The sequence below is a fragment of the Gobio gobio genome (assembly GCF_949357685.1).
Source record: "Gobio gobio genome assembly, chromosome: 1".
In the NCBI taxonomy this organism is placed as follows: domain Eukaryota; kingdom Metazoa; phylum Chordata; class Actinopteri; order Cypriniformes; family Gobionidae; genus Gobio; species Gobio gobio.
In genome coordinates this window covers 35,595,895-35,621,158 of record NC_137097.1, presented here as the reverse complement: position 1 = coordinate 35,621,158, position 25,264 = coordinate 35,595,895, and the positions used below count along the sequence as shown (strand labels likewise).

The following is a 25,264-nucleotide window of genomic DNA, read 5'->3' as shown; positions in this document are numbered from 1 at the left end:
GCGTCACGCGCGCCGCACGCGAGGGCGGTGGTGAGGACAGAAACTGACAGCGTTCAGGATGACACACAGTCAGGCCATGTCATTGTCAATGAGAGTAAACAAAAACATGTTTGACTATAATGAGCAATGCAAAACCTGTATTAGGAGGAAACTGTCATGCTGCAGGCTACTGAACAATTTCAAGAAGGATTAGCCCACTGATTTTTTTTAGCACATAAGCCTCTTATTCATCCATATCTAGGCTAGGCCTATAGCCTATAGGAGAATAATTATTATTTTATGTATTATAAATCCCATATTTTCTATTATTGTTATACAAATAAAAAATAAATACCTAAAAACAAGTACTTTCTCAAACACTTGTTTTCCCCCAATACATTTCATAGCTGGCAATGTCAAAAGGCAGATTTTTTGATCAAATGCGAATGATGCAGATGCATGAATGTAATAAGAGTCTCTGGAATTATTATATATTATATAAGTTGATTGAATCAATAGCTTTTCAGGAACACCAAGCAGAGCGAGAGCCGCCCATCCACGAGCTTCGTTCGGGTTACGGGAGCCGTCTGCAGCGCTGTCATTTTGTTTTTAGACCATGAAATCAACAATGTAACTAAAGAAGTGTGTTTCTGGTTGTGAGGGAAAGATAACCTTGTTCAGCTTCCCAAATAACCAAGCATTAAGGAAAGTTCTGGAAGTGTGTTTGTTTGTTCCCGGTCATGAGTCGAGACCGCAGGCGGTGAGTGAAACTGCAACAAATGTCTGTGTTTTATTGGCAATCCGCGCGTAAGTGAATATAATGTCAACAACACAAACGTATAGAGAATCGAAAGTTATCCAGGGATAATGCCATGATGTATTGTGTGTGTGCGTGTGTGTGTGCTCATGACACTTTAGCTCCGCCCACTGCACTCCTCCAGGAGTTTGGCTGTTTTCGGAAAGAATCGGTAAAGTGTGTCTGTCTTTTATAAATATAATAAAACTAAAGACTCTTCTGAGATATGAAGGATGTAATACTACTCTACAGGTACTCAAGATTGACATGAGACTGGCAGAAACTGTGTGTTAAGACCCCTTTAAAGAATGGTATTTGGGGTAAAACACCTTGTTGCTGTTTTTTTTTTTTTTCTTCTATTGGAATGGTGGTTTTAAGTACTTAAATGATACAACTATGACTTTCTACATCAAAAGTGCATGCATATGGTGACATTCTGCTCTATCACTCTTGATCTTGTACAGTCATGTGAAAAAGAAAGTACACCCGCTTTGAATTCTATGGTTTTTATGCATCATTTTATGCATCCACCTTGACAAAGGCTACTAGGCGAAACCTTGGTAAATAAATTGCCTATGCTCAAGAGAGTGTGCAGTCATTCTCCTTTAATTCAAGTTTTTCCCTCAACTTGCACCTCAAAAAGTGCGTCTGCTTTGCCTTACTTGCTTTATGCATCAGGACATAATTAAAATGGTCCTTGGCAGGTCTTAAAATTAGGTAAATACAACCTCAGATGAACAAGAACACATAACATATTGCACCGTGTCATGATTTATTTAACAAAAATAAAGCCAAAATGGAGGTCTTAAGTGATAAGTACACACTTATTGCTTACATTGGAATTAAGAGGGTAAGTAACGGTCACGTGCTGCTAATCAAATACCTTTGATTAATTGATCATCAGCAAGTGTGATCACCTCTATAGAAGCAGAAGATTGCTAGTCTGGAGCATTCAGGTGTGTATTAACACAATGCCAAGGAGAAAAGACATCAGCGACGATCTTAGAAAAGCAGTTGTTGCTGCCATCAATCTGGGAAGGGTTACAAGGCCATTTCCAAACAATTTGAAGCCCATCATTCTACAGTGAGGAAGATTATTCACAACTGGAAAACATTTGCCAATCTTCCCATGAGTGGACGTCCCAGCAAATTCACCCCAAGATCAGACTATGCAATGCTCAGAGAAACTGCAAAAACCCAAGAGCAACATCACAGACTCTGCAGGCCTCAGTTAACATGTTAAATGTTAAAGTTCATGACAGTACAATTAGAAGATGGGTCAAGCATATTTGGGTTGTCAGGAGGAAGCCTCTTCTCTCTAAAAAAAACATGGCAGCACGGCTTAAGTTTGCAAAGTTGCATCTGAACAAACCTCAAGACTTCTGGAACCTCTGCTTTGGACAGACGAGACCAAAGTGGAGATGTTTGGCCATAATGCACAGAAAAGCAAACACACCATATCAGCACAAACACCTCATGCCAACTGTCCATCATACTGGTGGAGGGGTGATGATTTTGGGCTTGTTTTGCAGCCACAGGACCTGGACACCTTGCAGTCATTGAGTCGACCATGAACTCCTCTGTATAAATTGGTGGAGCGTGTGTAAGGCTAGACAAGGCGTCGCTTCCTCTGGCCACAGACTTGAGACTAGCGTGGAGTTTCCTCACTGAATTTACCACTGTCTGCTGCTGCTTCTGATTGCTTTTAGAGTGAATAGCTGCCCATAACTGTTGGTTATAGTTTTTCTTGATTGTTTACACACATTTTCTGAAAGCATGCCTCTACTCTCAGAACTCTACACACAAATCAAAAAACACACACACAATGGGCAAAATCCCTCAATTCTCCTGCAAAAGGAAACTTTACATTCAAAACAATGTTTTTTCTTCTCAAAATGGTATTTGAGAACACACACACACAAACCATCATAGACATTAAGAACCAGTTGAACCACTGATGTGCTCAATGTAAAACACAATGATGAATGTAAAACACTTCTTCTCTATTCCTCTTACAGTAATAGGATATTTGCGAAGATTTGGCCAAACGATCCATTGGATATATGCAAGTGTTTGCACTCTAAAGAGCGTAAAATGTTTCAATTTACAAAGTGTTTTTGCAGCGTTGAGCAATGTAGCCAATCACAAACATATCTGTTGATTTCTTGAATGCAATGGCCAATCAGGGGTGTTTAAAGACCCCATGATGAAAATCAAGTTGTTAATGTTGTTTAGATCTCTATGTGGTGTTTTTAATTTGCTTTGAGACAAACCATGTGCAAATTTCAACAGCAAAGTCAACACCGTTGGTGAGTATTTTCTCTTTAAAACGGCAGTGAACCAAAGGCACAGTTTTTTTCTTACATCACAAACTACCTTATAACCAACGTGTGGGCGGGCTTTAGCATATCATTAACTATTCTATGAAGTAGGGGAGTCTCAAGAGAAACCAGGTTATCCTGATATGTTTTTCTGTTGATATGAAAAATTAGGTACATTTAGCAATATAGCGGGTGAATAGAGTGCCGAAGTTATGACGTCACTTTGTAGGCCAAAAAGCGGAAGTGAGTTAGCATTTTAGCCCCTTCCGGTTCCCTCGCCCTAAAGTCTATGGGTTTTTTGAATGGGTTTTTGCTAAATCGCCTGAAATAAGGTCTGTGGTTAACAAAGCCTCTAAATATTTTCACGTTTTGATCTATGACATAAAACACATTAGTTAAAACCTGCTTGTGATTTTTTAAAACTTTATTGTGTCTTAAAAATGGTGGTTGCTAACAAGTTGCTAAAAGGGACTACATCCTTTGGCGGGGACTTTAGACGTCATCGTGACAAACAGGCAATCTCTCATATCTCTCAATAAATCCCGCTATTCGCGTAAAGTTGGATGCTTGAACATTTGGAGTTTACTCTCTTCACATGTTCGTCTCGTTGAGAAATGGCTGACATGGGCTGTGTTTACACGTCTTTTTTTGTTAAAATTACTGTTAATGTGTGACAAAACGTAGTTTTAAGACTTTTTCAGTCGATAATGTAGTTGTTTAAAGCTCAAATCTGTGGTTTATTTATAAGAAGAGTGCCTATTTTAACATTTTATCTGGTGTTATCGGAGTTGTGAGCTCCAGTGGGTCCGCGGCGCTCCGCGCTTGTTTACCAGGCGAGAGTTGACTTTCCTCGGCCAGTCCTTCTGACGTCTGCCGCTGGCTCTGATGTCTCTGTGGCGTCTCCAGCTATAATTCGTCTTGTGGAGATTTAACGGCCCATATTTGCCTGGCAAATCGTTTAGGCTGAGGGCAAAGTGAAGTTTCATTACTTGTTTATTTTTAGGCTATAACTGTACGTTACCGTTGTAAGTTAGCCGACTAGCACTGACATTGAATGTTTGACTGAATTGTTTGCTTTATTTCATGTGTAGCTTATTATACGTTTTGTATTATTGATCATACATAAACTTGCATTTAACAAAAAGAGACTGGGTTGTGTTTCATGTCATTTAATGTTATCACAGTGATAATCATATTGTCTGAAAAAACATTAACAAAAGATAAATCTCAGAGAGGCACGCATAAACAAAATTAGTTTCTAACATTTTTGGAAAAAAGAATGGGCAATATTTCTCATGAAACAGTGGATAAGTGTTCATACACAGCGCAGATCATAATGAGCGAGCGTGTGTTTTAAATAAAGTTTGAGGAAGGTTGATGATGACGTTGATCCGCGACCATGGTGTGCTGTAGTCCGTTTATAGCCTACCGTTAGCATTTTATATCTGACGGCTTTATTTAAGCTTCAAAATGTATACATTTTGGATTAATTTGTAAAGATTATCTTGATAGACAAAACGTGTAAGGGTCATGACTCTTTGTTGAACACAGATCTTATTTTTTGCGATTTTCCAAAAGTCTATGTGGAAAATGCATGGCTTTTCGATCGAGGGAACCCATGCGCCGCTAACTTCCGGGTTGGCCTACAAAGTGACATCATTACTTCGGCACTCTATTATGTATATGATGTATATTACAATGTTATGATGAACTTTATGCCTTTCACTGGGACTCTATGATGTTCAAAGCGTTTATAGGGATACTGATTTTCAGAAGGCAGCTGTCCGAGATGGCTAACGGGAACATGGTTTGTGTAACATTAGCAACACATTATTAGCTGTTTGATAAAGTAGTCACGCAAAAGGCTAATCATATCAATAACTGATATGTGTCTGATGTTGCAATGAGCGATACCATTGTGCAGCGTTTACCTCAGAAAGGTGAGGTAAATAGGAAGATGGTGCACTCCGATGGGAGGAAGTGCAATGCCCAATATGGTGGAATAAGTCCCGCCTTCTAAATGAAAGAGCCAATCGTTGATGAGTAAAGTCATTGCATCACAGAAGCTGCCATTAGAAGCTCCGGTTGCTATAGAACAGGCAGTGCGTTTAGGATTGCGCATGCGCATTAGTTTTGTCACAAGTCGAGCGTTTAGAAAAAAAATTTATGAGACAGTTGCTTTCAGATTTCATTGGTGATTTCAAACATGAAATTTGATCATAAGCTTGGCGAACAGTTTTAGAGAATTTGATGTTTCCCCATTCAAAGAGATAGGAGCTGCACTTGCATGCCCCAGAGGCGTTTTAAAGATGGCCGCCGAGTGATAGGACTTGTTTTTAAAGGGACTTTGGCTGGCGTGAGCACGTGGAGGAGGGGCTAATTTGCATATTCACTCCTTAACTTGGAGTTAGTTCACCCTCGCCTATGTCTGTCTGTATACCAAAGTATTCTAGAGTCAAATGTGAGGCCATCTGTCCGACAGCTAAAGCTTGACCGATGTAGGGCCATGCAACAGGACAATGATCGACAGAACACCAACAAATCTACAACAGAACGGCTGAAAAAGAAAAGAATCAAAGTGTTGCAATGGCCCAGTCAAAGTAATTGTTTCTCTAAAAGTATTTCACAAAGCATTTTAGCGCTAAAAGCAGCTCCTAAATCTGTGGAAAGTTAACCCTAAACCATCACCACTCTAAAAAACACTGGGTTAAAAACAACCCAATTTGGGTGGTTAAATTTCAACCCAATTAAGGGCTGGGTAAATATAGGACAGAACACATGTTGGGATTAATTTTACCCAGCAAATTAGGTTGTTTATTTAACCCAGCATAGTTCATTCATTTTTACTATAATACTAGCTTTTTATTTCATACAATAATAAATGTCTACGAATTAACTTAAATCCTCTAAAAAAATTTTAAATACTCGACACAACCACTGGCATAATAATTCCTTTATTTTATATTATATAGCATATGCATATTTTATATTATTTTCAATATATTGCCTACATTTAAGCTTGTTTAACAAATATTAGAAGTAAAAATGAAACATTTAGAATTAATCCAAGTGTAATCGACAAGTCTCTGTTGTCCCGTTTCCACTGTAGTGGCGCTGGATCTCATGCCAGAGCTTGTATCATGTTCAGCAGGGGAGCATCTAACTTCAGACCGCCCTGCGTTTGACTCCATAACCTGTCCATAAATAATCAGTGTACAGTTCTGAGAACACATTTTAACATCATAAGTATTTATATTCTGTATCTTTTTGAGGCATCAGGCATTTTCATCATGCGAAAAGAGAGACAACACTTGTGTAGGTGACATCACATCACTGTATTGAAATTAAACGCTATGCAGAGCAATAACAAATTTATAGATCAAATAAAATACACAAACCTGTATTTTACCGAACACATGGACCAATTTGACGGAGCTGCACTGCTCTCTTCTAAAGAGGTCTCAAAAAGCCAGCGATAAATAACTCAACCCCTGGGTTGTTACGTCTGACCCAGGATCTGGGTAACACAAAAACTACCCAAACACTGAGTTGGTACGTCTGACCCAGGAGCTGGGTAACACAAAAACTACCTAAACACTGGGTTGTTACATCTGACCCAAGAGCTGGGTAACACAAACACTACCCAAACACTGGGTTGTTACAATTGACCCAGAAGCTGGGTAACACAAAAACTACCCAAACATTGGGTTGTTACAATTGGCCCAGGAGCTGGGTAACACAAAAACTACCCAAACACTGGGTTGGTACATCTGACCCAAGAGCTGGGTAACACAAACACTACCCAAACACTGGGTTGTTACAATTGACCCAGGAGCTGGGTAACACAAAAACTACCCAAACACTGGGTTGTTACGTCTGACCCAGGATCTGGGTAACACAAAAACTACCCAAACACTGGGTTGGTACGTCTGACCCAGGATCTGGGTAACACAAAAACTACCCAAACACTGGGTTGGTATGTCCCACTTTATATGTGTACATATATACAATATCCTAAAGAGTGGCCTTTAAACCTGTTGTAAGCGACTTTTCTGTTTTTATTTTATTTTGCTTGAAATAATTGAAGATCTGAAGGCACACAAAGGAAAAACACTCTTTTTTGTTAAAGCTATGAAATAAGAAAATCTGATACACTCCAACCGGCTTCAACTTTCAATTGCTGCCTATAAAGGCTTTTAGTACAATCAAAACCGTGCCACAGTTACAGTTTATAGCAAGAAGTTCTTTATATCTTTATTTCATCAAGTTTAATCTTTGAGTAGAAATGACAGAAATTGTTGTCTCCCAAGATTATTTTGATTATTTATTTTCCAAATATATAGGTAGGAAGTCCACCTCATCTCATCATCATTAACTTTTCTGTGCCGATTCAATGTTTTATTTCTATATGTGATGTGTAACTTGGTTTCGCAGCTAAGCATCCTCCACGAATTAGAACAAAGGCAAACCATGTACCTTCCCAGCATCACTACAGGTCTCAGTAGTAACCCAGAGCCAATGACCTCCGAGTCCTTCACCGGCATATGCAAAAATCACATTTCAAACCAATAGCGATCAGAAACGATCTGCTTGGATCAGCTAATGAGGAGGGAGGTGTTTTGTGGTAAGGAAGGCCTCCGTGGGTTTAAGGGCACGAGTGTCAGGGTCTCTGTGCACTTTAGGTCCCAGAACTGCAGGAGATCGAGGCTCTTTGTGTCTTCATTGTTCCAAAGGATACAGCTGAGGATTCATTGTCACTTCTACAACCGGTCCGAAGGTTAGTGCCTGCTTCTTCACATATATTATACTGCCAAATTGAACTTGTTGTTAGTGGTGTCAGTTATGTTTTTCATTGCATTGCATTGCATCCTTACATTTCCCAAAGTCAATTCAGAGATTTAGTTAAGCAGCATCTTTGCTCTATACATTCAAATTTGACAAAAAAGCTTCTAAGAAATTCCACTGTTATGTGTATGATGATGCAAATTTAGCTATGCAGATGCTTGATTTAGCATTTTACTGGTTCTTTAAGTATTATAATGTGTATTTGTAGAACTTTGGTGTGGAGAATCATGGCACTCGCAGGACTCCTGAAACAAGACAGCATTGCAGCAGCTATCCAGGCTTGCCAAGGTGAGATACATCTGCCACACACACACACACACACACACACACACACACACACACTCATCAGCACATGCAACTGATACTCATCCACAAGAACACACGTTACTTACACAGCTTTGTTATTTGCAATTATCAACAACAACATACATAGCTGCTTCAGTTAACCTGCACACACACACACACACACACACACACACACACACAAAGTCGGTGCATTGGGGATGGGTAGATCCAGGTATCCAGGCAGCCGGAGACTGGGGAGCAGTTGCCATCAGGATACCAGGGTGTTTGTGTCAAGCATCCAAGATCATACACACTCACACCAGCCATACACATCTCAGAGCACAATCAAGCTTACTGTTTATTATACATAAAAATGGCACACAAAAGCATGTTGTCCAAACCAATGATATATATCTAATTTGTTTGTATCACATGCGCATATTTTAAAAAATTAGGGAGGCAGTTGAACTAATTTAAAATAATTATACAACTGCATTTGCAGTTAATGCTAAAAAAAAGTACCCTAAAATGGTTACATCTAAATTAACTAGTTTTAACGACAGTATAGACATTATTTAGAGCAGCACCATGACAGTTCAATGAAAGCGAGGCTGTGAGGGATAGACTTACCGTTTTTTCAATGACATTCACTGTACAAAGCTCCAAGATCACTTAATTGTCCATGGCTCATGCTGTCTGGAGTTTTGTGTTAAAAATCCAAATTCAAAATCAAAGATGGCGCTGATGTGAATAAGGCCTATAACACCAAGGCAGATAAAGATATAGTAAAATAATAAAATAATAGCAGAGTTCACACCACAACTATAACGATAACGGCAGAGAGAAACGATACCTTTGGATTCTAGCCAATCAGAATCCATCCTGCTTTAAAGAGCTTGAGCATTTAAAGAGGCAGATGACAAAAGCACAGGTATTGTGTGTTGGTGCTAATAATATCGTTATAGTTATCTTTGTAGTTATCGTTCTTGGGGCCCTATCGTACACAGGGCGCAATGCTACGCCAGGCACGACGCAAGTGCTTTTTTGCTAGTTTCAGACCAAGTTATTATTTTCTATAGGTGGGTGCACAATGCGTGTACACTCTGACTATTACACACACAGGGACGCGTAGCAGCACACAAACATTTTTAAATATTAAAAATAAAAGCATTCCTCTCAAAAGAAGCGTTCAGTTTTTCTCGCAAACTCCGCCATATAAATAGCGAATCCTCCATGACGTGAGCGGAACTGGCTTTTAAAGGGAAAGGGAGATGAGACTGATTGGTTTAATGCACATTACGCCCACAACACACCCATGACTCCGTACAAGAGACTAGGTACAACCCTTTTGGACCATGCGCCTGGTGTGCCGACCGTTTTTTTTTTTTTTTTCGTCATTAAACTAGCAAAAGTGGATTCGGACACGCCCTAAGTGCACCTGCGGCATGCGCTTCAGGCCATGTGCTCAGATCTTTAAAATAAGGCCCACTGAATCAAACTAAACAGATTAATTTATACTAACAAATTTAATTTTATGGATTAAGGTAGAAATAGCTATAACATTTGCGGGTTGTCACTTTTTACAGTGTTTGGCTAGGTGTGGAACAAGCACGATTCGATTAGTTTAAATGTTTGAATTTAAAGCAAACCGAATTTATGGATGGCAAATAGATTATTTAATTTATGTATGACTGACAAATATGCATCACATTAAGTTTATTTGTTAATGTTAAAACTGTGTAATCCACCGGGATGGAAAGTTTATATGAAATTCAAATACATACATCTTAAATTTAGGCCTTCCTGTCATATTTTTGTCTTCCAGCCCCAGGATCTTTCAACTACAAGTCGTTCTTTGAACATGTGGGGCTGATAGGTAAAGGCTCTTCCGATGGGGAGAAGGTGTTCAAGGCCCTGGACCAGGACAAGAGTGGATTCATTGAAAAAGAGGAGCTAAAGTAAAGCATTCTTTAAACCTGGTTTGTTTGGGGATTGTATTCTGAGACACATTATATGAGGGCATAACATCTGATTGGTGCGTGCTGTTCTTTGATTGGGTCTCCAGACGCTTCCTCCAGAACTTCAGCTCAGGGGCCAGAGAGCTCACGGAGGCAGAGACCAACACCCTCCTGGATGCTGGGGACAGTGATGGAGACGGCAAAATTGGGATGGAAGGTAAAGCCAAATCAGCAGTTGAACAGGCCATTTGGGAGCCGTACTCCCATAGAAACCAGGGCTCCTCTTTCACTGTCTGGCTCCTCTGTTAGCCTGGGGGATTAATCAGCTGTACAAATGAGAATTAGACCAATTCTGCTGCCTTTAAACACACACACACACACACACACACACACACACACACACACACACACACACACACACACACACACACACACACACACACACACACACACACACACACACACACACACACACACACACACACACACACACACACAAACGTACTGATTATCTTGAAAGACTGGGAATTCTCTTTCTCCCAAGGCAGTGTCTTTCCAGAATGGTGTTTGGCTCAGTCTGTGAAGGAATAACTTATTGTTTACAGGGTGTATGCAGATTTTCTGATTTAGCTGAATGGACAACATTTGACTTATTTTTTCTTTCTCTTTTCCCCTCAGAATTCTGCAGCTTGCTGAAATGAATGTGGTGATTGGACTGACTTAAACTTCATTTCACGATTCGCTCTTATTTATTTGCATGCATTATCTGTGATTCGTTTTTATGTGAGCTGCTAAAATTAAAAAGTGTGTTTAGTAAGTCTAAAATGTGCAAATCATGTTTGGGAATGAAATAAAAACTTGCTTCTGTATCTAGAGTGATCATAGGAAATGAAACTGCTCAATAAAGTGAAGTCTCCAAGTACAGGAATTCTTTTATCCATCTTTGCTTCATGTGATCTTTTACTTTCATAACAACAATATACAAATATCATAATAACAACAGCAGTAAAATAAAATAAATTAATAAACAAACAAATATGATAAGATAAAATAAGATAATATATAATATTCAATAAAAAACTATTTTATTTTATTTTAAAATAAAATAAGATAAAATACAATAAGATAAGATAAAATTAAATATAAAATAAAATATATATAAATGAAAAAAGACTGAATAAAAATAAAAATATAGATAAGATAAAATAAAAAATATGATAAAAGACTAAATAAAAATAAAAAGATAGATAAGATAAAATAATTCAATAAATATGACAAGATAAGATGAAATATAAAAATAAGATAATATAAAATAAAAAATAATAAAATATAAGATGACACAAGAATAAAAAATAATAAAATAATATAAAATAATAAAATAGAATACAATAAGATAAAATATATTTTTTATTAAATAATAAAATACAATAAGATGAGATATAAGACAAGAAAAAAAATTAAAAAAATTTAATTAAATCTAAAATATGATAAGATATAACATAAAAAATTAAATATGATAAGATAAGATGAAATATAAGATAAAATAATACAATAAAATAAGATGATATATATATATATATATATATATATATATATATATATATATATATATATATATATATATATATATATATATATATATATATATCTCATCTTATTTATATATATATATATATATAAGACAAGATATAATATAAAATAATAAAATAAAGTACTATAAGATAAAATGATAAGATAAAAATAAATAAAATAAAAGATAAGACAAAATATAAAATAATAAAAATAAATTAAATTAAAAGATGATAATATAAATAAAGAGATAATATAAAATAAAAATAAAATACAATAAGATACACTGAAAAAAACAGGAAAACACATATTGTCCAATTTACTTAATAATATTATTTGGGATCTACTCAACAAAATTGTGTTTCTCTTCTAAACATGATTTCTTTGCTTTCTATTAATGTAATTTTCTAAAATGTGCAATCTACTTAAATTATTTATTTATTATTTGATGTGTTTTGGCAAAATGAGAAAAGGGGGAGACTTTATATTGTTTAATAGTGTTTAATGTTTATTTATGTTGGAATTATTAGAACCATTTAATTTAAACTGGGTTACCATAGGAGAATTGCTTAGGCTGTGCATGGACTGATTTAGCACATGTCATTAAAGAGCATTTCATACTTAGCTTGGCATGTTCATAATGTGCTATTGTTGGCTAATAGAATGACAGCAGCTAGTTAGTACAGTCTTATAAATCAGTCAAATGACACAAAAATAAAATAAACTTGTGTTTTGTGATTTGATTAAAGAGGCAGGGTCTCGAGCCCCCCTGCACGTGCACACCACTGTTGTTAGGGAGCCATATTAAAATCAATTTGAGACTACTTAAAAATGACTTCATTCCATGATGTTGAAATTAAGTGAACAAATTATGTTTGTTTAACTTAATTGATTCACGTGGCACCGATGTACATGATTAAATCATGTAAATCCAACACACCTTTTTTTTCAGTGTAAGATATAATTACAAATGAAAATAAAATATAAGATATGAGATATAAGATAAAATAAAGAATAAAATACAATAATATTTCATTAGAATAATATAAAATAAAATAAAAAGTAAGCATTTCAAGCATTGCAAAAGCAAATAGAATAAAATAAAATGATACCATTAAAATAACAAATGTAAACTCGTTACCAGAAAAAAAATCAGTGTTTTCAACTGTGAGGAATATGTGTAATAATTCAAAATGAACACTGAAACCAATCAAATATCAAATCCAGCCTGCATGTGACATGAACACAAAGTTTCAGAATTGATAATAACAAGTCTATGATCTTATGAATGTTGATGTGAATGATGTTATTCTTATCACACACTGAGAAGATTTATGGCCTTGAGACGCAGCTGATTGCGCCACAGCTCTCCGTCCAGAGTTTCTAACATGCAAGAGAAACTCGATCCACCTCAATCAAACATGCATATCCTGATGTGTTTATCAGCCCTTTAGTAAATGTTCGACTGAGGACGAATGAAAGCAAACAGACAGATGGAAGTCTTCCCAAATGATGAGGCAGGGAAAGGGACGGCTGCTTGACCCGGGAAGGGGCCTCATGATCTATAGGGTCCCACACATGGTTCTGAACACTGTTTGTGAGGCTAAAAATAGCCCAACTTGACTACTGGACACATTTTTTCGACACTATCCGTTACTGAGCATTGAATTCCTGTAAATGGTGAGGCTGAGGGTATATAAGCCGGGAGCCGCAGAAGGGCCAGTCACACCTCGACTAACTCCTTCGGTTTTTCACTCGCCTTAGACAAGCACAAGGTGAGTGCAGTGGATGAGTTCGTCTGACTTATTGATGCTTTAGGATCAGGCTTCTCAGAGAAAAAAACTTACTGAACTTCATCACAGCTGACGGACAGGGACTTTGGAATATGCTGTATTGGTAACGGAGAGCATCAGGAGGCATCTCCGCTTCGGCTGTGGATGCAGCCGCTATAGACCGCAGGCATTGGACACTAAATGTCAATGGCTTGAACTCTGAGGATAACTAGAGAAAATAAGGGGTTGTTTCAGTAATAGTGTTTACTGCTATACAAAACAGCTTGTGTGTGGAAGAGGAAGGCACTCGGTTCATGATGCATGGGGGAACACAAAATTGAGTTTTGTTATATATTGCATTGCATAAACTATTCCAATCGTTTGAATTCATTTGTGAACTGACTATGTTCAATGTTTCGTGTTTTGCAGCTTAATCAAAACCAGAAAAATGGCCGTTGCCGCTATGCTCGCCGCAGCTGATGTGGATGCTGCTATCGCTGCCTGCCAGGGTAAGACATCATCTGGTCCTCTCAGATTGCATGGGCGAATTCTAGATAATAACCTCAAAATTAAGTTATGTTTTTATACTTTTATACAAGATTCAACTCATTTTTAAAGTCAGTTTAATGTCATTTAAATTTAAATGACTTAAAAATCCAAGGTGATTGTACTTAAAAATAAAATGTTAAGACCACAACAACCACTTATCTGTAGCTCATGCACGTTAAAAACAGACGTGGCAAACGGTTTCTGACTGTGTGAATGCACATCAACTGATGATCTGTGAAGCATTACAGAATGCAGTGATGCTTGCTAATGATTTTAAAGAGATTAACTGTTACCAATAAGTGAAATTGAATCTGAAGATTTGATATACATGAATAAATATAGACACATAAACTCCAAAAACAAACAAACAAATAAATAAATTATGTTTAATGGGTATAATGAAACAAATTAATATGATATATATCCAATATAACACTAAAGAAAGTCATTTATAGCAATTATTATATTATATTATATTATATTAAATTATATTTATTATATTATATTATATTATATTATATTATATTATATTATATTATATTATATTATATTATATTATATTATATTATATTATATTATATTATATTAATTATATTATATTATATTATATTATATTATATTATATTATATTATATTAGGGCCATTTAGAAACATGATCTAAATGCTTGAAATATGTTTTGTAAAAGTTAAAATTTGTATCCAAACTAAAAATCTTAATAAATATTTAAACTTTAATAAATATAATACAGTTTAAGAAACAAATTGGACAGGATATTGTGTATATTGTATATGTTTGGGACTGGCCTGATTTAATCTGAAGATTTGATATACATGAATAAATATAGACTCATGAATTCATAAATAAATAAATAATGTTTAAGCAGTATAATGAAACAAATTAATATAACATTTATGAGCTATAACCAGCTATAACACTACAGAAAGTTATTTAGCAATTATTTTATATTATATTTTATTATATTATATTATATTATATTATATTATATTATATTATATTATATTATATTATATTAATTATATTATATTATATTATATTATATTATATTATATTATATTATATTATATTATATTATATTATATTATATTATATTATATTATATTTTATCATATCATATTATATAATATTATATTATATCATAGAAACATGATTTAAAACTTCTGCCTAAATGCTTGAAATTTGTTTTGTAGAAGTTGAATTCCTTTTTCAAAACAGAAATATTAACAACTATTACATTTTGAATAAATATAATATATTTTTAAGAAACAAATTGGACAGGATATTGAGGAGAAAAGCAGTCAATAAGTGGCCAAATTTAATCTGAAGATTTGAAATAATAAATAAATGGGTTATTTAGAAACCCAATATAAAGACTTCTGCTTAAATGCTTAAATTTCTTTTTCTTTTTTTTTGGAGAAGTTTAATTTCTTTCTCAAAAATATAAAAAATATATATTTTCATTTTATATAATACATTTTTCGGAAATGAATTGGACAGGATGTTGAGGGGAAAAACAGTAAACAAGTGGCTAGCATACACATACATTTTTTATAGAACTTTTTGTTCCATAAACTTCTACATAATATTTCTGTATTTTTATTCTAGAATGTATTTGACGACTGCCAACGTTTAACTTTAAAAGTAATATATTGTTCCAAGCTTCCAAAAACGGTTTGCTAACGCTGTCATTTCGTTCTGAAAATGTTATTTCTGAATATTCTCTGAATGTTTGAATGACTTTTGGTTATGCAAACGTTAAACATTAAGTAAATGTTACCTTTGAATGTTCTCTGAACGTTGTTTTCATTAATAAGAGCATTATTAAAGATCAGATAACCCTGAACGAACGTTCTATTAACGTTACAGGTAGAACGTTTGTTCGTAACTTTGAGAGAACGTTCCCTGTTAGCTGGGTGCCTAGGTTACCCTAGGTGTGTGCTTGGACACAGCCAGGTCTCAATGGCTTCATCACGTTTTGACACAAAATCCTCTCTCCACAGCTGCTGACTCCTTTAACTACAAGACCTTCTTCGCCAAGGTCGGTCTTGCAGCCAAGTCCTCTGATGAAGTCAAGAAGGCTTTCGCCATCATTGACCAGGACAACAGTGGCTTCATTGAGGAGGAGGAGCTGAAGTAAGACTCATAACACATAATTTACATGGGACAATATCCAACAAAGGCAGTTGTGGGCTTCATAACAGGCCTGTGCTCTCTCTTTCTGTAGGCTGTTCCTGCAGAACTTCAAGGCTAATGCCAGGGCTCTGACCGACAAAGAGACCAAGGCCTTCCTTGCTGTTGCTGACAGTGACGGTGATGGCATGATCGGAGTTGATGGTAAATGAAAAATGCAATTTCGACCCTATTTTACACCACACATCATGAGATCTAGAAGAGTTGAACACACATCAAGATAGGAAGTCTAAGCTCCTGAGTGCTTTTCATTAAACTTCGGTATAGTGGAGCTTGCCTTTTTGGTGAGAAAGCATGGGTACAAGCTCCCAAAATTGGGTAAACATACAGTATATCACAGGAAATCAAAGGAAAATGGCCTGAAATTCGAAATTTCCTGCATAATATTGTCTAAATATTGCCTTTTTTCTAAGGCACATTTATAAAAGCTACTTAAATGCCCTAATTGAACTAAGGCCTAATCCTGGCTTAATCTAAGCCCTGTCTATGAAACCAGACATTTTGTTTCCTGCTTGCTTGGTCAGGCCAGTGTTGCCGATTATTTTCAATGGAAAGCAGCCAAAGCCTGCTGTAAATGTTCTCTGACCCTGGACCACAAAACCAGTCTTTTTTGCCAATTTTTTTAAATTGAGATTTATACATCATATGAAAGCTGAATAAATAAGCTTTCCATTGATGTATGGTTATAGGTTAGGACAATATTTGAAAATCTGGAATCAGAGGGTGCAAAAAAAATCTAAGTATTGAGAAAATCGCCTATAAAGTTGTCGAAATGAAGTCCTTAGCAATGCATATTACCCTTTATAATACATTTTTTATCTATTTACAGTAGGGAAGTTACAAAATATCTTCATGGAACATGATCTTTACTTAATATCCTAATGATTTTTGGCATAAAATCGATAATTTTGACCCATACAATGTATTGTTAGCTATTGCCACAAATATACCTGTGAGACTCATGACTGGTTTTGTGCTCCAGGGTCACATTTACATACTTTCTGTGAGACAACGGAACGAGCATGATATAGTGGCTGATTGCATGTCAACCAGCAATCCAAAAAGTCGCTAGATTTGCCGTTAGTCGCTTTTTTGAAGAAGAAGAAGAAAGTCTCGAAAAATGTGTAAAAAGTCGCTAAATTGAAAAACTAACATTGTACAAAAACATTAAAGAAACTCATTATGAAGGAGCACTTTTAACCCCGCCTCTAAACTTAAACATCACAGGGGTTTAAACAGATCGTAACAATTAGCCACCAATTAAAGGGACAGTTCACACAAAAATGACAATTCTGTCATCATTTACTCACTCTCAAGTTGTTCCAAACCTGTAAAAATTTCTTCTGCTGAACACAAAAGAAGATTTTTGGAAGAATGTCAGAAACCAAACAGTTGATGTGCCCCATTCCATAGTATGGGAAAAAAAATACTATGAAAGTCAGTGGGACACTTGAGAGTTTGGGTGAACTATCCCTTTAAGCCAAATGTAAAATATTTACAAATTGCAGTTAAATTGTGTCAGTCAGGCAAATAGTCCAGATTTCTACTTGCTCTGCCAACATTCATATTACATGGCTTCAACATGAATAAAGTACAAGTGAAACATTTGAATGTGATCTATGTAAATGTAAATCTAACTTTAGATTAGGGGTCAATTCTCACTATTAACTAACTGTTAACTACGACTTTGCCTCAATAAACTTATAATTACTGCTTATTAATTAGTTAGTAAGATAGTTGTTAAGTTTAGGTGTTGGGTAGGACTAAGTGATATAGAATATGATCACATTATCTGCACATAATGTATTTTTTCATAACATTTTTCATTCACATTTTTTTCTTTGCAATAACATTTTCACAATTCATTCTCGCAATTTCAACAAGATCTATGCAAGCCAGTTACATTATTTTACCCAGCTAACAAGTTGCCAAAAAGAATTCACAACCAAATATCACAACAAAAAATCCCTTTGGAAAGGCCTAATAATGTGAGTGGCCATTCTTGTTTTCGAGCTCTGTCTACTGAAGCTCTATACTATAGGATGGCGAGCGGCAGTGGAGTTCATTAACACTATAGCAAACCCTTGACGATAACTGGAAATGAAATTGGTGATATACTTGCAGAATTGACTAATGGTAGTCTGATCTCTGTCTCATCTTTGTCTCATCTCACAGAGTTTGCTGCTCTTGTAAAGGCTTAAATTTTCATCTGACCAAGACCCTTCCATATTCAAGGAACCAGAACTCACGACAGCTCACACCTTTCTCAGCTGAACTTTTTTATATGATCTTATTTATGACTGACTTTGGACAGTTTACTCAGTTTCGAGTATGTGTCTGGATAAGGGTATTTGTTTCTGTAAGTTGGATGTTTAATTTCAAGCCCATTGGCTTGTGCAAATGTACAATCTTGAATGCACTTCCGGGGAAGAGTGAAAAACAAGGAATAAATATAGTTTTGGTGTAACATGTCTTGAAGCGAGCTTTTTTACAATTTTCACCGCTAATCGCCACTACCCTTGTGTTGTCGAATGTCCTCCCGGGACATTCTCTTCATTATAATGCACTCATATGGTGCATTCAAAAGTCATGTTGGAAAGATGGTATTCACGAGTTCAATGCATATGAACGCCACCTCAATTAGCGATTGTAATTAGGGAAGCACCGATATGAACATTTTGGACGATACCGATAATTCTTTATACTTGAAAGCGGATAACCGATATATTGGCCGATAAATCTAATAATTTTTATGTAGCCTATATTACAGACTTGCGCTAATTCCAATCATATTTTCACATCTGAAGGAAATAATACATTAATTATCGGCTTTAATATTATCGGCCAAATTGCCACGGATAGCGATAACATTAAAAATGAACAAATATCGGCTGATACCGATATGGTGGCCAATATACCACGCATCCCTAATTGTAAAACAACAATATAATATGTAACGATAAAGATTACACCCCCTTGCGCCGGCGAAAGTGGCTAAACACGACTTCCCAAATCGTAAATACGAACTTCCCAGGAGGATTTGAACGCACCAATAACCGGGGATGTCCTGCAGGACGCTCTTGGCTCAAGGCTGGGCGAGGGAAGGCCCGGAGATTTGGTGAGATGCACTGGAAGGGATTTGCAGAGGATAGTTTTCGCATGCCCAATTAAGAGTCCATGGCAGCTTCCCGAATGCTCAGAATAGCTCATCGAACACTCAAACAAAGTGCCCGCCAAGCTCAGTCTTCCAAAACCCATTAAACACCCTGCAATGGGCACAATGACATTAGAGCAACTGGCGATGCTCGAGTAATAATGTTCTACTAACCACAATAGTGATAAAATCGTTGTCATGCCAAATTAGGTCTTTAAATCAGGGTTCCTTTAAATCTGGCCCTTTGGGGGCAATGCCCTGCAGAGTTTAGTTCCAATCCTAATCAAACACACCTGAACAAGGTCCTCAGAGTTACTAGAAAATTGCTGGTAGGCGAGTTGGATCATGGTTTGAGCTAAACGCTTAATTAATTCAAGTTAAGTACCTAACAGTTCAGCTTTCGACGGTGTAGTAGAACAAGTAGAAGAGTTTCTGACCTGTGAAAGCCATGAGCCAGGAGGACGAGCTCTGCTGCTCTCTGCTGTTCGAACGCTGTATGCAAACACACTTTATACTGTACTATGTACATACACTAAAAAGTACAGGCAAATCTGTTCCGTTTAATAGGTGTAACGGGGGAGCCAAAAAATAAAACAAAGATTAACCTATTGGAGTATGTTTTTCTACCTCAAAATTTCACATTCACTTCAATGTGTTCCTAGCACAGTAGCCTAGCAGTGAAATTTGCAAGCAGTTTCTGAGTGAAACTATATATTCTATTTGTGTACAGAAGAAAACCAGGACAAATTCAGACACCATGTTTAATGTGGCAAAATCCAACACTGCATGTGCAAACAAAAAAACAACAACATGCAAAAGTATCACTAATGGAAGCGTTTCACATGAAACCAACAACCACATAACCAATAATACAAGCAGAATCAATCGACCGGAGAGTCCATACCCTGACCACAACCAGAAATGTCCCTCTGAAAAAGCGTCCTGCAAGTCTTTCCAAACCCCACAAGCGAGCGTCCATAGGAATATGTCCATGCACTATCAGCAGCGTGTATTATTAGCATGCAAGTATATGATGGACTTTTTTTTCAAACGCACCTTTTAAGCATCTTCATTTTTGAGGATAAATATAGTACAGCGTGTCTGCTGGGCGCATGTCAAGCGGCCCCCCTCGGCCAGCGGGTGTCTATTACATTATAATTCATATTTGGAGTGGCTGAAGGTATATAAGGAGGAGATCAGGGGCCCGGAGATCACTGCAGTAAACAGCTTGAGTCTTCTGAAACTACCTTCAGCACCAAAAGACAAAAGAGGTGAGTTTGCACGGGCGACCCAGTCTATCTACCAGGACTGGTACTTGTTCCGGAGCAGAAATGGAAAGTTTGCATCCTAGATTTTCTCATCGTCTCAATCGGCTGTGGAATTGTTCACCTGCCGGCTTATTTTAAGAGGACCTCATGGACCCTTTGGGATTTAACATCCTCGTAACTCACATCCACATGTGGCACGCTTCCCTTAACGGTGGTTTTGTGGGATTTGCATGGGTTGAAATCATGGCATGAAATGTAGATGTTCAGATATTAAGTAAACTGTCGAAATATAGCAGGCGAACTGGACTAAATAAACCTGAGCTGTTGGACAGCTGTGTCCAACACGCGTTTCTGGTTTTAATGTTCTGTTTTATGTACCATTCAGCTAAAGATGGCATTCGCCGGAGTCCTGAACGACGCTGACATCACTGCAGCACTGGAGGCATGCAAGGGTGAGACGGCGTGAGCACGCACCCACCTCTTTCAACACATTAAGGCGTGTGTTTACATCTTTCCCGTATTTCCCACACAGCCGCTGACTCCTTCAACCACAAGGCTTTCTTCGGCAAGGTCGGTCTGGCAGCCAAGTCCGCCGACGATGTCAAGAAGGCTTTCGCAATCATTGATCAGGACAAGAGTGGCTTCATTGAGGAGGATGAACTCAAGTAAGAGCAGCTTTGAGCTCATAAATACTTGCTTAAACACGACCAACACTCATGAACTGAATTGTGTGCCGGCAGACTGTTCCTGCAGAACTTCAAGGCTGGAGCCAGGGCACTGACTGACGGCGAGACCAAGATTTTCCTGAAGGCTGGAGACTCTGACGGTGATGGCAAGATCGGAGTTGATGGTCAGTCACCTTTCCCTTCTTCCCAATGCCCCTCAATGAGCTCTAAGAATAGCAAAATGCATAGAATGTTTGATTGACAACCATGATTGATAGTGTAACATGCTTGTTTCTTTCTTCCCCCACAGAGTTCGCTGCCTTGGTTAAGGCATAAATTGCTTCTGACCAACAACACCTCTAGCTCTGAAGGAACAACTTTGCCCAAGACCTCCCATTTTCATCCTATACTATAAATAATTTTTATACTCATGACGCTTATGAGAAGTTTCATCCCATGCAGCACACTGTCAAAACGATGACTGTGAATGTAGCGGTTGTGTCTCCTGTCTTAAATATGAATTTTGCTTACTGTAAAATCTGATGCACTTTTACGGGAACGGACGATAAGAAAAGAATAAATATTCTTTTTCAATATAGCCTAGGCTTCTTTTCATTTCCTTGTCACAAATCTGCTTTTCACTCTATAGCTGTATGGAGAATGTTTATAAAGATTACATTTCCATGAAATAAAATAAAATGAAAATACACTGTAAAAAAAAAGTACAATCAACTTGGATGTTGAAGTCTTTTCAGCTTAAATTACATTAAACTGACTTAAAAAAGTTGAAATTGCTTAACTTAAAGCAATATGAAGAGTTCAGATGTAAAAACCTTTTCTTTTAAATGAGCATTTTTTATCACGTTCCTATGTTTAGGTTCAGTAATTCCACTTTAATGGCAATGAGAAGGTTATTAGTCAGTTATTGAAATGCCTTATTTTCAAAAAATGGCAATTTATTGGTATTTAACAAATTTAACATAAATGTAATCTTTTGCTGCAAAACCAGCTAAGTTCATGTGTGCTTTTTCCACCTCTTTGGAACACAAAACAGTTGCAAAATCACTAAAGATGCAACTGGAAACATTGGAAATGATGAAAGCAGAATTCAAAATGTAACAATGAAGAAACTGATCCACACAGTAGGGGGAGCTGTGATACAAGAGCATGCCATGTCAGTTTTACAGCAGCAGCACAAGGAACACCATCTTTGTACTGTATATCTACCCCTCAAAGTTGCATATTAGTAACTTAGAGTAGTAATATACAGTTAATGTACTACTACTAGTACTAAGACTCTAGGTTACCACAAACTTTTTAATTACAGTTCATATAAGGGTTACCAGGTCTGCATAAGAAAACTAGCCCAGTGGCCAGTCAAAAATATCCCAAAGGTCAAAACTCCAAATATGCCATTCCCATACCTAAAATACACATTTTAAAGTCACTGTTACACAATTTGAAAACCACTAAATCGTAGTGATCGTATGTGACCCTGGACCACAAAACCAGTCATAAGGGTCAATTTGAATATTAAAGGATTAGTTTACTTCAAAATTAAAATTTCCTGATAATTTATTCACCCCCATCTCATCCAAAGTGTTCATGTCTATGTTTCTTCAGTCGAAAAGAAATTAAGTTTTTGAGGAAAACATGCTCTGTGGCGCACCAGTGATTACGTAATCACGTCGGAAAGTTCTGCCCCCGTGTTTACAAAGCGATCATGAGAGGACTAATACAAATGTCATTTAGCAAAAAAAGGTAAAACAACGATGTCGGACGAATTTGAAGTTGAAAATTAAGTGTTTTTTGGTAAAGGGCGTTTGTATTAGTCCTCGCACATTTGCTTGTGGTGGTACTTCCGCCTATGCCTAGTGTGACCTTTCTGACGTGATTACGCAATCCGTGGTGTGTCGCAGAGCAGTGCAAGATGAGCAATTTAGGTTAAAAAGTATATATTTAAATATACTTTAAATTGCCGATGGTTAGGCTAGATAAGACTCTTTTCCGTGTCTGGGATCGTTCAGAGCCTCTGAAGCCCTTCAATTGAAACTGCATTGATTTGGACCTTCAACCGTTGGTTGCCATTGAAGTCCATTATGTGGAGAAAAATCCTGGAATGTTTTCCTCAAAAAACGTAATTTATTTTCGACTGAAGAAAGAAAGACACAAACACCTTGGACGAGATGGGGGGTGAATAAAATATCATGAAATGTTCATTTTAAAGTGAACTAATCATTTAATAAGCTTTCCATTGATGTATAGTTTGTTAGGATAGGACGATATTTGGCCGAGATACAACTATTTGAAAATCTGGAATCTGAGGGTGCAAAAAAATCCTAATATTGAGAAAGCAATGCATATCACTACTAATAATACGTTTTTGATATATTTACAGTAGGGAATTTACAAAATATCTCAATGGAACATGATCTTTACTTACTATCCTAATGATTTTTGTGCATAAAAGAAAAATCGATCATTTTGGCTTATGCCACAAATATACCCGTGAGACTCATGACTGGTTTTGTGCTCCAGGGTCACATGTACACAGCTCAAGGCCATCCTTTGCAAAACTTAACATCTAGAAGAGTTTTATCATTGGTAGAATACAAAATATTTCAATACAAGCATTTCAGACAAATATAATTTATGCAAAATGTGTGTAGGTCCGCGGGAATGCCAAGGACCTGGCAACCGTGGTGTCCCTTAAAAGGTGCAGTTTTCTTCCTGACAGACAGTCAGTCTACAAACAAAAGTATATGTATAATTAGCCACTTTTACATAAGTGAAAATGTGTGCAATTATATAATGCTTACAATAAGCAATTCACTGTATTCAAAAAGCTTTCAAATGAGTTTCAGATGCTTTTCCTACACATTCACTCATTGGAAAGTTACGCCATCTAGTGGCCCAGTTCACCTAAAACGCTGTAAAAAAAAAGTTGCTGCCTTAAATATTTAAGTGCAAACAACGTGGATGTTTAGGTAATTTAAACTTAAATTACAGTTGAACCTTGTATAACTTATAAAAAAAAACTTATTAACTTATTTTGCTGAGTTAAAGCAATGTAAAACATGTTGTCATAGCTTGATCATATTGATCTTTTTTTTTTTTTTTTTACAGTGTAGCTAAGTGACACCTAAGTAGAGGTCAGTGTAGTGCCCGCAGAGAATATAAGCAAACGTAAATGAATAAATAAATGATTGCTGAGTAACTGTATAGGGTGAGAGGTATTATCATGTCCCATGACATCAGTGTTTCTGGGTAAGTAGCACCTCTGTATCCGGTGTCCTTGTCAGCTCCAGGCTCTTGGGTTTCTCCAAGCAGCATCACACTGGGTTATCCCACGCATGGACTGTCCCAAAGCATGTCACATGTAGCAAACACCTCGTCCTAATGCATTTAAATAGGCCATGTGCACCCTGCAACTCAATAGGCAAGCTAGCATGAACTAACGCAGTGTTCTGTGATGCGATCAAACATGACGGTCAATGTAAATGCCTATCTGCTGACACTAGCACATGTGCTGAGGGCAAATGGACTAATAAGAATAATAATAGATGATATGTGTGCGTGCGTGCGTATTGGCTATATGTTAAAAGACAGATGGGCAGTTGACATGAAACTCATCAAGTCAGTAAGATAAAAAAAGAAAAAGAAATTAATACTTTTATACAGCAAGGATGCATTAAATTGATTAAAATATAAATATAGTAGCCTACACTCAAAAATGTTTAACCTTTTTTTATGTACACAATTTAATTTATAGCTAAATTCCATCAAATTCAATAGAATAATCCTTATGTATTTTAATTGAATAATTAATTATGGATTATTCAATTAAAATGCAAGGATTATTTAATTCAAATTGATGTAATTTTGCTATTAATT

General features: G+C 36.5%; 3 protein-coding genes across 3 annotated transcripts; all 3 read left to right on the top strand.

Annotated features, from left to right (window-relative positions):
- Positions 1–8,168: 8,168 nt before the first annotated feature.
- Positions 8,169–10,885, top strand: pvalb5 (parvalbumin 5; the record flags this gene model as incomplete). The annotated part of the gene is made up of 4 exons (XM_079833582.1): positions 8,169–8,229; positions 10,052–10,184; positions 10,292–10,401; positions 10,863–10,885. The coding sequence occupies 4 exons, from the start codon at positions 8,169–8,171 to the stop codon at positions 10,883–10,885; spliced, it is 327 nt and encodes a 108-aa protein (XP_079689708.1).
- Positions 10,886–13,220: 2,335 nt separating this feature from the next.
- Positions 13,221–20,020, top strand: pvalb1 (parvalbumin 1). The gene is made up of 5 exons (XM_079833534.1): positions 13,221–13,528; positions 13,955–14,034; positions 16,094–16,226; positions 16,318–16,427; positions 18,459–20,020. The coding sequence occupies exons 2-5, from the start codon at positions 13,974–13,976 to the stop codon at positions 18,482–18,484; spliced, it is 330 nt and encodes a 109-aa protein (XP_079689660.1). The 5' UTR covers positions 13,221–13,528; positions 13,955–13,973; the 3' UTR covers positions 18,485–20,020.
- A 527-nt stretch (positions 20,021–20,547) lies between these two features.
- Positions 20,548–22,371, top strand: pvalb4 (parvalbumin 4). The gene is made up of 5 exons (XM_079833520.1): positions 20,548–20,708; positions 21,091–21,157; positions 21,238–21,370; positions 21,446–21,555; positions 21,681–22,371. The coding sequence occupies exons 2-5, from the start codon at positions 21,097–21,099 to the stop codon at positions 21,704–21,706; spliced, it is 330 nt and encodes a 109-aa protein (XP_079689646.1). The 5' UTR covers positions 20,548–20,708; positions 21,091–21,096; the 3' UTR covers positions 21,707–22,371.
- Positions 22,372–25,264: the final 2,893 nt, after the last annotated feature.